General features: G+C 58.9%; 1 protein-coding gene across 1 annotated transcript in view; it reads right to left on the bottom strand.

Moving 5' to 3' along the window:
• Positions 1-2,480: 2,480 nt before the first annotated feature.
• The window catches only part of MYH9 (myosin heavy chain 9), a 90,105-nt gene continuing 79,690 nt past the window's right edge, over positions 2,481-12,895 (bottom strand). Inside the window, exons 29-41 of the mRNA XM_025881846.2 lie at positions 12,743-12,847; positions 12,446-12,598; positions 11,154-11,402; positions 9,872-10,084; positions 9,509-9,721; positions 9,070-9,231; positions 7,596-7,724; positions 6,585-6,673; positions 6,371-6,494; positions 5,884-6,092; positions 5,205-5,313; positions 4,939-5,111; positions 2,481-4,044 (exon numbers count right to left, since the gene is read on the bottom strand). Of these exons, the coding sequence (XP_025737631.1) occupies positions 3,927-4,044; positions 4,939-5,111; positions 5,205-5,313; positions 5,884-6,092; positions 6,371-6,494; positions 6,585-6,673; positions 7,596-7,724; positions 9,070-9,231; positions 9,509-9,721; positions 9,872-10,084; positions 11,154-11,402; positions 12,446-12,598; positions 12,743-12,847 (2,046 nt within the window). The 3' untranslated portion in view covers positions 2,481-3,926. The remainder of the gene's footprint in view (positions 4,045-4,938; positions 5,112-5,204; positions 5,314-5,883; positions 6,093-6,370; positions 6,495-6,584; positions 6,674-7,595; positions 7,725-9,069; positions 9,232-9,508; positions 9,722-9,871; positions 10,085-11,153; positions 11,403-12,445; positions 12,599-12,742; positions 12,848-12,895) is intronic.

Raw genomic sequence — 12,895 nt, 5'->3', positions numbered from 1 at the left:
AAATAAATTAAAAAACAATTGCTATTTCCCTGAGCGCTCACGACGTAGGGCAGGCACTGAGCAGTCACGGCATCTGCGTGACCTCCTTCCGTCTTCCCAGCACCCCCTCAGGGGTGTCTGCTGTCTCTATCACCTCCACGTACAGACCAGGACACACACAGACTTTTGAGAATGAAGTTGTTTTCCCCAGATCACGAAGCTGGCCGTGGCTTCCCTACTTTTGCCCACCGACCCCCCCCCCATCACCATCACCGTTCAGCTCTTGAATCACAGACTTAAAAAAAAAACAAAAACAAACCCATAAACTGTAGACTCAACAAGACAAAAAAAGTAAGTACAGTCCTGTGTACCTTTCACCCCATTTCCCCAGTGGTGACACCTTCCCTAACTATGGTCATTCTCAAAGCGAGGCCACGGAGCCGGGTTCAAGGAACTGGATGACAGACGTCACTCAAATCTCCCTAGTTTTTGCCCACACTCACTGTTACGTCCATATGAAGAGTCCTAGGGCCCGTCGATTCACGGGACCCGCACGACACTCAAGACTGTTTTGTCCCTGCAAGCGGACTCCCTGGCACTAACCTTTTAGGGTCACACACTTCCCTAACTCCTGGCAACCACTGACCTGCTTTCCATCTCTTTAATTTTGGCATTTTGAGAATATGTGATACGGTATGTAACCCTTTTAAGACTGGCTTTTAAAAAACACACCCAGTGTAATGCACTTGAGCCCCATCCAAGTTGCTGCCTATACAAATAGTTGTTCCCTTTCTGTGGCTGAGTGATCAGGCTCTAAAGAGAGACAGGACCTTGGAGGCCCCCCCCCCCAACCTCCCACTGTGCCAGGATCCCCTCCAGAGCCCCCAGATGTGGAAGTTTCACCTGCAGGAAGGAGCAGCTTTTCCTCATCACTTTGCTTTTCTGCAGGAAGAGAACTACCTGATCATGGCTTCCTCACCTCTGCCCTGTTCTTTCTCTGACTACTCCGTCCCTGTCTCTCTTCAAAACATATGCTGTGAACTTCTTTCCCTCTCTGAGTGGTGGGTGGGTCAGGAGACCCTGGGACTGGCCATCCGTTGTGGGCAGGGCGGGTCCCCGGCCCGGCACTTCTCCTGCACGAAGTACAGAGTCGAGTCATGGATCTGAAGGGGTGGATGGTTATTTGCTGAGTACTGCAGTGGGCTGAATGGTGGTCCCTCAAAAGACAGGCCCACGAGCTCACCTCTGCACCCCATAACTGTGACTTTATGTGGAAAGGCCTCATGGCTTTGCAAATCCTCTAAGTGAAAGATCTTGAGATGATCACAGAATATCTGGGTGGGCCCCAAATCCAATGACTCGGGTCCTTACAAGAGACACCCAGAGGAGAGACAACAGGGAGTTGGGCGGGGGAGGAGGCCATGTGAAGGCAGAGGCAGAGATCGGAGGGACGCCTGGAGTCGCGGCAGCAGCTGGAGAGGCAAGAAGTTCTCCCCTGGAGCCTCTAAGAAAGGGAGCAGAAGCACCCAAAGTCCCCTGTGCCTGGCTACCCCCACCTGTCACCTGCGGCTCCCTCCCAGGGGCCCGCGAGCACACCTGCACCTGTGCAGAGGCTGAAGGAATGGACGGATGGAGGCCCGCGGACCCGCCTGCCTGGAAGCTCACAGCTTTCCGTAGCAGCCAAGCTGGCCACACAGTGGCCCCGGGACCCCGGCGGTGCGCAGGTGGGCTGCTTGGGTCCGCGCCAGAGCCCTTCTCTAAGGAATGCCTTTCCCCCTCACTCCCTCCGTCTTGCAGCTGCAGGGACCTCTTGTCTCCCATGTCCTTGTACTCCAGGCGCCCCGCAAGGGGCCGGGTTTCCCTCAGCCTTTGTGAAAAGAACCAGTGAAGGAACAAAAGTTTGGCGGCCTCCTGCTCCAATACCCACAGGCCAGGTCACCGACTCCCTTGGTCCTGCTTGTGTTCAACTCGGGACGAACCTCCAGAAGGCAGGCTTTGTCTGACAACTGAGGACACTCCTGGAAGTCAGCACCGAGGTCTGTGTCCCTAGCCCCAGTCAAGCGCACAGGGGGTACTCAGTAACTGAACAGAGGTTTCTAGGAGACCCTCTTAGTGTCCTTACCCCTGGCCTAGCCTGCCTTTCTAGCTTACCTTTCCTGCACGACTGCCACCCCTCCCCCAGCCCTTGCCTCGGCCATGCTGCACGACAGGAAGCTTCTAGGAGATGCACAAAAGCTCAGTCGGTTAAGCATCTGCCTTTGGCTCAAGTCATGATCCCAGCGTCCTTGGAAGGAGTCCTGCATCAGGCTCCCTGCTCAGCCGGGGAGCCTGCTTCTCCCTCCCCCTGCTCTCATGCTCTCGCTCGCTCTCTTCCCCTCTCAAAGAAATAAAATCTTAAAAAAAAAAAAAAAAGAGGATGCAAAGTAGGTGTCCGCCGCAGAAGCCACACACAGTCCCGTCCAGGCCACCCGCCCGGGCAGACAGACACCAGCAGACACGGCTCGTAGCACATGGTACTCTTTATTGTGGTGCTCGGTGGAAACATCTGTAAACCAGCTTACTGTAGTGGGAACAGCTGTAACACATGCTAAGGCACTTTTATTATATAAAAAAGGGGCGGGGCTGGGAGCTCCATTCACTCCTTTGTGACAGCAACTGGGACCTGAATTCAGAGCTTTCTAGGCATAGCTTTCATATATCTTCATGATTTGTTGAGTTTTTCTTTAAAAAAAAAAAATGCCTTCTTTGCCATAAGTAAGTCTAAATGCAGCATATACAAAACAGTTAGGAATACAGGTAAATTCAGCAACCAGTGTAGACCAGTGTAGGACAAGCTACTCTCTTCTAAACGTGGTTCCCAAGGAAAGGCAGTGATAAAGACTTGGAATTTTATCATTTATTATAAGAAGGGGGCGGGGAAAAGAAAAAAATTTTTTTCTCCTTTCAAACACATCCGTGCAGCTGGCAGATTTTTAAAAAACCACGCTGAGTCCACAGTGCAGAAAATCTGCCCTCAGGCCCCAGTCCTAGAGTAGGTACAATGTCGTGTTGGAGGGCCACCGGCCCTTCACAACGCTCTGGCTGTCAGACTTGGGACAAGCCCCTTAACCATTAAATACATTTGGTCCCCAAGAATGTTGGGAGAAGCCACGGCTGGCCTGTCCCGCTTGGGCCCCGAGGCCCAGCAGCCCCGCAGTGGAAGGGGCCGGCTGCCCTTGGCAAAGGAGGGAAGGGGCTCATTGCACTGGAGACACCCTGAAACAGGAAGAGGACCACTGTGGCGCTGCCCAGAGCGGGTGGGGAGGAGCGACTCTCCTTCCCCGCCCCCCCCCGCATTCTGTGCCCGGCACAGAGGGGGCGTCCCGGGGCCTGCTCTCACCCAATCGCCCAGGGCCCACGGGAGTGGGGGGCCGATGGGGCGGAGGTTGTGAGGTCGCCGTGTGTGATTGCCAACAGCAAAGGAGGAGGGGGAGCTGGTGGCGGAGGTGGGGGAAGGTGACAACTCTTCTGCGGTGTCGGGCTATCAAAACTTCTTAGTCTGAAGAAAAATAGATTTGTAGAAAACTCTCTTTGCCCATCCCCGGTGGCCTGCCCTCCTTGCCTTGCCATCTTGTGCTGTGCGGCAAGAGAGGGCCAAAGATCCTGCTGGTCACTCTGTTCCCAGGCCAGGGGCCCAAGACTCGGACTCTTTGGTATCAGGTTCTGGGGGTGGGAGGGGTGCGGGAGGGGACTGCAGCGGAGGAAGCCAAACACCCTCAGAAAGGCCTGGGGGCGGCGGGCGGGGAGGCGCAGGCCTGAGGTCCCCTCCCCTGGCCTGGTGGGACTGGGTGGGGAGGTCACGGTCACGGCAGTCCCGAGAAGGTGGAGGAGGGTGCTGCGGGGGCTGGAAAAGGGAGGCGGAGTCATCTGTTGGTCTGTCCGTCCGTCCCGGGCAGCAGGAGAAGACGTTACTCGGCAGCTTTGGCCTCAGCCCCGTCCGCCTTGCCGTCTACCTCCTCGTCCGAGCAGTCGCCAGCACCTTTGCGGGCCATCCGGCGGGGCACAACAAATGGCAGGTCCCCTCGCCTAAGGACAGAGGCACAGGGTCAGCCGGGCCGGCCAGGGTGGCCAAGTACAGCTCGCACACTTCGAGGCCATCTGTAGAGGGACACCGGGTCCTAACATCCTGGGGGGGGGGGGGGGGGGGGGAGCAACGGGGAGCCTCAGGGACCACAGCCTCACTTCACTTCAAAACACTGGTGAAAAGACATCAGGAAGCTGACTTGACTGCAAGGGAGAAAGGCCCAGAAGCGGACAGAGTCACCCTCTGCAAGATGCCACCCTGCACACAAACGATCAAACTTCCTACAAAACAGGTGAAACCAAGAGATACAGAATAACTCCACCCGGTACGCAGATACCAACACCTTCTTCCGGTCACATTAATATTAAGTACGGACTAGAATGTCTGCTCTTGTTGCTTTTAGGCTTAAGGGAGAGAAGTGAGAATTTTGGAGAAAAAGACCCTCTGCCTCCACCACTTGATACTTCTTCAATGGTAACGTTAACGCTCCCCGACAAACGCACAGTAGCCCTCCCTGTTGGCACAGGCACGGGTGGGGAAGGACGCCGGGCCACACTCAGCCACCACGGACCAGTCCCCTCAAACGTGCCAGGGACCAGCCGGGCCACCTCAAGCCTGGAAAACGTCTCACCAGGTTGGGAGCTGCCCCGTGAGCGAATTTTTCAGACGAGGTGGGAACGAAGGAGCCCAAGGGCTCAGCGTTTATTCAGAAGGCCGGGGATCAGCGCAGGGGGTGAGCGCCCGCCCAGCAGCGGGAGGACAGCGCAGCACCGGGCGCCAGGCCCAAATGGAACCAGCTTCTGGGAGCTTTGTTTGAAACACGCTTTTTCAAGCACATGGACTTTGGGGAGGAGAAGCAATGGCGCGACGGGGGCAGAGGCGGCGGTGGGGCTCACCTGAGCTTGTTCTTGAGGGTGCTGACCTCGCGGTTCATGGCATCGGCGGTCTCGGTGGCGTCCTCCAGCTCGCGCTGCAGCTTCCGGCGGGAGGCGTTGGCCCGCTGGGCCTCCTCCTCGGCCTCCTCCAACTGCCGCTTGAGCTGCTTCAGTCGGGTGGACGCCTTGTCGGCCTGCGGAGATGTGCGGCCAGTGGCCCTGGTCAGGGACTCTGGCGCAGGAGGCCCCCCGGCCCAGTGCGCGCGCGCGCACACACACACACACACCTGGTCCTTGAACTGCTCCGCGTTCCTCCGCTCATCATCCACCTGCAGCAGCACGTCCTTCAGCTTCTTCTCGGCCCGACGCACCTGCTTGCAGGCCGCCTGGCGCTCCCTGCGGGGCACAGACACGGTGGCTCAGCGACCCTCCTTCAGAGGGTCTGGCCACACGCCACCGGCTGGACACCCCCATCCTCGGGCCTCACTGGCATCTGCCCCTCGGGGAGGCCCCGAGGCTGAGGCGGCGGGCCATCCCCACTGAACACCCACAACGTGCTTGGTCTCCTACAGGGGAGGCACGGCGACTGCCCCATTTCACAGAGGACACGGGCTCAGGGAGGGAGGGGACACAGTCCAAAGAGCAGGTATGTAGCAAGGAAAGGGAAAATTGAAATCTGGGGCCCAGTGTGACCTGCCCATTGCCTCTAAATAAGCGTCAGTCTCATTGAGCCCACAACCTGGCTGCCCAGCCGGGCAGGAACCCCCACCTCTGTCTGATTCAGCCCCCAGAGACAGTCGTCCAAACCCCCAACTGTGGAGGTGGGCCGGGGGCTCCTATGCAAACTCCCGTGAAGCCCCCGCGGAAGGGATGAGCGACCGTCAGGAGGGGGACAAAGGCCTCTGGGACTCGGGCAGGAACAGAGGAGGCTGCAGGTTGTCGCAGGTGATGGGCAGGAACACCTACTTGGTCTCGTTGTCCAGCTGCTCCTCCAGCTGTGCGATCTTGGCCTCGAGGGCGGTGATGGAAGCCTTGTACTTGGACTTGACCGTGCCCTCCATCTCCTGCAGCTTGACCTTGAGCTCCTTGTTCTGGCGCTCCAGCTGTTGCCGCATGTTCTCGTTCTTCTGGGCGTGGCTGCGCTCGAGGTTCAGGTCGGTGTTGATCTGGTCGATCTGCGGGAAGGAGGGCTGGTCACCCCAGGAAGGCCGGGGGGCCCTGGCTGGGGCAGAGGCGGGCCGCTGGGTCCCATAGAGCCCCTGAAAACACCAGGCCCTGGGGCCCCAAGCTCTGGACCACAGCCAGGGTCCAGAGAGCGAAACCAAGGGAGACCTTCACAGGTGCTGGGACACGCTCCCTGAAAGCCGTGAGCCCCGGGCTCCCGCCAGCCACTGTCTGGAAGGTGGAGAGCCTGGCGCGCAAGGAACGCCCAGGCAGCCCCGGCCCCGCCCACCTGCAGGTTCGCCTTCTTCAGCCGGTCGTTCACCAGCTCCGTGTTGCCCTGCTCCTCCTCCAGTTCCTCCTCCAGCTGGGCAATGCGGGCCTCCAAGCGCCGCTTCTCCTCCAACGCCAGGGCTCTGGGTGAGGGCAGGGAGCAGTGAGATGGGGCCTGTCCCGGAGGACGGGCACCCCCTGCCCTGAGCCAAACACGCCGCCCCACGGCTCACCCTTTGCCACTGCTGTTGGCAATCTCGTCGGCCAGCTCGTCCCGCTCCTGCTGGGCCTGGCGCTTGGCACGCTCGGCGGCTGCCAGTTCCTGCCATGAAAACGCAGACCGTGACCCGCTCGGCCCGAAGCCCTGCGAGCCCCCCACCCCCATTCCTGGTACTCTGCGGCACCATGCTCCCCGAGCCCCTGGCCCTTCCTCTCAAACCCCCTCCTACGTCTGCCTCCTCCACGAAGTCCTTCCTCGTGAGCCCCTCTGGCTCACTGGGCTGGGTCCTTCCTCTGAGGCCATGGCTTAGGCACCACAGGTTTGCAAAGCCCCTATATCTAAGTGTTAGCAGCCAAGTCACGTGCTGGGGATGTAGAGATAAATGAAAAACCTGTCCCGTCCTAACGGGATGCTGGTCCCTCTGCGTTCCGGGGAGACCAGAAGTCAGGGGGACGAGGCAGGGGTGTGAGTTGGGGCGAGAGCCAGGAGGGTAAGGTGGCCTCAACGGAGACCTACTCGTGACCTCAGAGGGAGGGCTCACCCCAGGCCCAGGCAGGAGAGCGCAGCCATCAGGAGAGAATGGACGAGGACATGCCTGGACACCAGCCCCGCTAGGAACACCGGGTGGCCAGTCACCTCACACTGAAGACGGCCGCCTAGGGCGGGGGGAAGCCTTTCTCCCTATGCCTCACGTGTGACGACAAGGAGGTGGGGGGACGTGTGGTGCCTGAGCGTTTGGGAAGGAACCCCCCCTTGCTCAGCAGGAGGTGGTGATTACCACAAAGCCTCGTTTCATGCAAGGGAGCTGGCCCCAAATGGTGACAATTTAATTCACACACACACGTTTCAGTCACACCGGGAAGCCGGGCTACCTAACGCAAGCCTGTAGGGAATGCTTTCACGAAGCCAAAACCACCCCCAACCCACCGCTGCAGCTGGGCTAGGGGGCTGCCAGCTGGGCGGGTGGAGGCCGTGGGCTGCCCCCTGCTGGTGCCCCCGAGTGCCATCCTGGGGCCCGGCCCACCTCCTGCAGCTGGATCATCTCGGCCTCCATGCTCTTCAGCTTCTTCTCGTTCTCCTTGGCCTGCGCCAGGATCTCCTCGCGGGAGGCGCGCGTGTCTTCCAGTTCCCGCATGCAGTCCTTCATCTGCGCCTGTGGCGGGCGGGAGAGGCTTGGGACCCCCACCAGAGCCACCACCCCTCCCCCAGGAGCCTCGGGCCGCTTCCAGCCCCGTGCTACGTGTAACCAACCGGAAGAGGGCCAAATAACAAGGACACAGGTCTCTCTTATCCATCAGAATTCACAAAGCACACCTTTGGAAGCTGTGAGTCACTGGCTACACGTTAGCCCAAGCTGCAGTCTGGGCTGTACTTCCTACAGCTTCCTGTTGACCTGAATCATTCCCCCGGGGACACCCGCTTCTCTGGGTCAATGCCCACCTGCCAGGTCAGCCCCCACTACACGGCAAAAACCCATTTCCTTTGTTCTTCTGCTGTGATTGGTTTTAACTCTAAAGACCTTGGTCAAATAGGTTTTTCCTTTTTTTCCTTCTGCACATGATCCCAAACTGCGATTCCCCAGGCCAGATGGTACCAAGAACAACCGCCACCAAGAAGGGCATCTACACCCTACGACCTCGTCAACGGACAGAATTTGTTCTTCCTGCTGCTGGTTTTCGGGGTGTGACGTGGCTTTTCAGAGCTGTTTTTTAAAAAATTTGTTCTCTTTGGGGCGCCTGGGTGGCTCAGTCAGTTAAGCGTCTGTCTTCGGCTCAGGTCATGACCCCAGGGTCCTGGGATCGAGCCCCAGGTCGGTCTCCCTGCTCAGCTCAGGGGAGTCTGCTTCTCCCTCTCCTTCCGCTCCTCCTCCCACTCGTGTTCACACTCTTAATAAATATATAAAATCTTTCAATAAACAAATTAGTAGACTAGAACGAAATTCGTTCTCTTTAGCACTTATTTTGATGAGCGCCGAGTAATGTACCGACATAGGGATGAATCACCGTATCGTAAACCTGAAACGAATAGAACACTGTATGCTAACTATGCTAAAATCATTATGAAAATAAAAAACATATACACAAAATCTGTGATCTTTATCGGTGAGGTGAGAATTTCCCACGTGCGTGTTCTGTGCTCTGGGCCACACATGGGGTTCTGTGCTCAGCTCAGCTCAGAAGCTTCGATCACTGTCCACTAAGACTGGATCGGGTTGGGACCCGGGCCATATCTGGTTTACTCTGGAAATCTACCACCAAGTGATTACGTCCCTAACGTCACTGCCTTTCCAGGTTTGCCTGGGTTTGTTTCCTTGTTTAATGCACACACAGTCAATGATCTTATTCCAAGTTTGCTCTCTGTTCCAGGGCTAAGGGCAGCATCCGCAGAGAGGGGAGGGTGGCGCCTCGCAGCGCTCACCGACCGCCCGGCCGGTGTCCCAGCCCACCTGAGGCCAGCGCCACAGGTGCAGCCACGCCCAGTATGGCCCAAGAACTCACCTGCAGCTTGCGCAGCTGCTTGATGGCCTCGTCTCGGTTCTTGTTGGCAGAGTCAATGTGGGCCTCCAGGTCCTTCAGGTCCATCTCCAGCTTCTTCCGAGCGGCCACTGCCATCGAGCGCTGCTTCTTCTCGTCCTCCAGCTCTGCCTCCATCTCCCGCACCTGGCGGACAGGCGGACGGCTCAGGCAGCAGCACCCACACCCCGACCCTGCTCCACTCTGAGCCCGGGGGAGGGGGGGCGGAGGGGGGCGGCGCGGGGCACCTCCAGGGGCCCATGAAGAGTACTGACCATAAAAGAGCAGGTCCCCGACCCTGGAGACAGGGGACTGGAACCTACAGACATGGGAGGAGTGGACGAGGGGCCCACCACAACCCAGGAGAGGAAAGAAAACGGAAGCCTGCCAGAAAAGGGGGTGAGCTGTGGGGGGCCGTCCACACCTGTCTGACCAGCTGCTTCTTCTTCTCCTCGCTCTGCTCATCGCGGCCCTGCAGGTCCCGCTCGAACTGGGCCTTCATGGCCTGCAGATTGACCTCCAGCCGCAGCTTGGCGTCCTCGGTGGCCTGCAGCTCGTCCTCCAGCTCCTCTAGCTGGGTCTTCATCTCCTCCACCTGCTGCTCCAGGGCCCGCTTGGACTTCTCCAGCTCATGAACCTGCCCCACCCCCACCCCCAGGGAATCCGAGTCAGGAGCGGAGGGACGAGGTCCCCGAGGTCCCTGGCCTCGGTGTCCACTCAGCCCCTAGTCCCTGGGGACATCCCCACTCAGGTCCCTCCCTGAGCCGGCCGCCGACCCAGTGCTCACGCTCTTGCCGACGTCATCCTTGGAGCTCATGAGGTCCTCCATCTCTGTGCGGAGCTGCTTACTGAGCCGCTCCAGCTCTGCCTTCTGCTCCACGGCCTCCTCCAGGGCCCGGGCCAGCGACAGTGCCTTGGTCTCCTTCTCCCGGGCCTCCGCCTCGGCCCGGTCGCGCTCCTCTGCATACTTGGCAGAGATGGTCTTCTCCTCGGCCAGCAGCTGAGGGGGAGGTGGTCACCGTGAGCCTCCTGCCCTCAAGGGGGCAAAGCACCCGGACCCATACTCCTTGGGGACTGGGGGTCCTAGGTGTTGGTCTGAGGGGAGGGGACCACGTAGAGCCGGCACCAAGCCATCGCCTGGGGTAACCAGGCGAGGCAGCGATCAGCTCTGTCAGCACGTTGTGAGGTCTGTTTCGTTTTCATCATTTGATAATCACGATTCTGTATGAAACATGGCACCCTTTCCATGAGAACCCGCAGGGAACATTACTCTCTCAGAACCATCAAAGGCCCTGTTTTCCTGAACAGCTGATTGGTAGTTCCCTTAAAAACCCTGTCAATCTGGCTGCTTAGAGGCCCAGCCTCCACCTGTGGCCTTCGTCAAGGATGCCCATTTACACCCAAGTTCTCGGGGTCCACCCTCTGTGTAGGCCCACCCGTGGCCAGACCTCATCTCCCCATCTCCCCAACCCCCCAATACCTCTTTATTCCCTAGACCCATTTCTTAATGGGCCAGCGAGTGAATGCTCTAGACTTTGCCGGACTCTGCTATGGAAACACGGAAGCAGCCAGGGAGCCTGGTGGGATCCAGCGCACCTTTACCCCCAGCAACAGGCACGGGGTAGTGCTTGGTGGGTTTTGGCAACCCCTGATGTAGTCTACTTTCCTCTCCTACTCCACTGCCTGGGTCTCTCTGTAAGCTGCCTCAGGGCTTTTGCAATGAGGCAGAGGGCATGACACATAAATAAAAATCCTACATCATAGGCGCGCCTGGCTGGCTCAGTCGGTAGGACATGTGCCATCCTGACCTCAGGGTTGTGAGTTCGAGCCCCGTGTTGAGAGTAAAGAAAAAAAAAAAATCCTACATCAGAGTAAAACTGGTTCATTACAGACAATTTGAAAGACGTCAGACACAGGAAAAGAGGAAGAAATGCCCTGCCCCGCGAGGGGGACCCCTGCGTGCCTGGCCCGCGGCCCTCCCGAGCTAGGTGGTGAGGTATTCCCAGCCTCGCCTTCCCTGCGGCTGTGCCGGACGGGAAAGGTGCAGGGGGCGGCCCGGAGGCACCCACCTGATCAAACTTCTTCTGCTTCTTCTCCAGGTTGGAGGCAGTCTGGCGCTGGTGGTCCAGGTCCACGAGCAGGTCGTCTAACTCCTGCTGCAGCCGCGTCTTTGTCTTCTCCAGCTTGTCGTAGGCAGCCACCTTCTCCTCGTAGCGTTGGCCCAGCCCCTCCAGGTCCTTCTGGAGCTTCCTCCTGGCTTCCTCTGCAGTCTCCAGGCACCCCACGCCGTCCTCCATCTTCTTCTTCATGTCCGTCACCTGGGCAGGAGCAGAGTTAGGGAGACAGCCCAGGCGTGGGGCGGTGGCAGCCAGCCTGCACCCCACGAGCAGAGGCCCGGTCACAGAGACGCCCCTCTTCCACCAGGGTGAGAGAAACGGGGTTTCTGCAGAGGGCATCTGCCTAGTGCGTGCAGCCCCAGGAGCAGCCTCTCTGTCGAGACGTACACCAAGCCACTTGCTTTTCAGACAAGCCCAGAGAGGGGAGCCCCCTCCATCGGCCTCTCGCCAGGGCTCCGCAGGCATCCATCCCGCCGCCCCTCCTCACACCCAGAGACAAAGCTGCCACGACACACACCCACCAGCCACTCCCACCCAGACTGGAGCACGGGCTACGGGCCCACCCCCAGGAGGTGGTGCAGATAGATCTCCTGGCCTGGCCACTGAGGTCCTACGATAGGATGTAGAACAGGGCTCCTGATCGATTTCTGGTCGCGGCCCTTTTGATAGTCTAGAAAACACCGACCTCCTTCTTACGTAATGATGTTTCAACGTGCATAAAATATAGAGGATCAGCAAGTAAACCAATACAGAAAAATGCAGTGGCTGGGTACTTCTTTAGACTGTGACAGAGTAACCCGTGTGCTCCTTTGTTAGCGTGTCAAGTACGAGCTCCCAAAGTGGCGGGAGCGCCATGACATCCCCAAAGCCCGCCACAGCTCAGGCACGGTGACCGCTGGTTTTCCTTCACGCCACATGCACTGCCGCTGGCGTGGGCTTGCGGCCTACGTGCGTGACGGAACAGAACACTGATGTCAGCCAGACTGATGGAAAAACAGACGTGAGGTCTCCTCCACCCACGTTTACAGACTCCTGAATTCTAGCCGGGACCCTGGCTAGCAGCTCTGGCTGGAGAGGGCAGGAGCTCCCCAAGGGAGGGCGCCTGGCTCGCAGCACCTGGGCCTCCCTCCCGTCCCCTGTGCAGGTGGGTGCCCAGCCAGACACTGCCCAGCCTGCAGACTCCCCCCAGTTTCCCTGAGTCTCCAGGGGGGCGCAGGGCATCTAGGGCAGAGCCGGTACCGAACCTGGGCATGGAGCGTGCTCATCTGCTTTTCCAGGTTCCGCTTGGCCTCCTCCTCCTCTTCCAGTTGCTCCTTGAAAGAGTTCTTCTCATCCTCCATCTGCTTCAGCTTGGTGCTCAGGCTCAGCTTCTGCCGGTTCTCCTCCTGGAGCAGCTCCTACGCCGAGACATGTGGGGCGCCGGGGCTCAGGAGACGCAGGGTCAGAGCCTCACGGGCCCCACACCCGACGGGAGGGAGGAGCCAGTCCCTCTGATGCGGGGGACGGGTCACAGAGGAGCTGGGCCTCGCCGCTGTCTTTACCTGTGTGTCCTGCAGCTGGGACTCCAGGGCAGAGAAGTCCTTGGTGAGTTTGCTGGACTTGCTGTCAGACTGGGTGAGAAGACCTGTCACGTTGTCCAGCTCAACCTGCACGGGCACGGGAAGGACAACGACCATGACTGCTCTGGCCCCACC

The sequence above is a fragment of the Callorhinus ursinus genome, unplaced genomic scaffold (assembly GCF_003265705.2).
Source record: "Callorhinus ursinus isolate GAN/ISIS: 27379988/994484 unplaced genomic scaffold, GSC_fseal_2.0 scaffold48, whole genome shotgun sequence".
Taxonomy (NCBI): Eukaryota; Metazoa; Chordata; class Mammalia; order Carnivora; family Otariidae; genus Callorhinus; species Callorhinus ursinus.
Note: the sequence above shows the minus strand (reverse complement) of the source record. Positions and strands in the feature narration are given on the sequence as shown.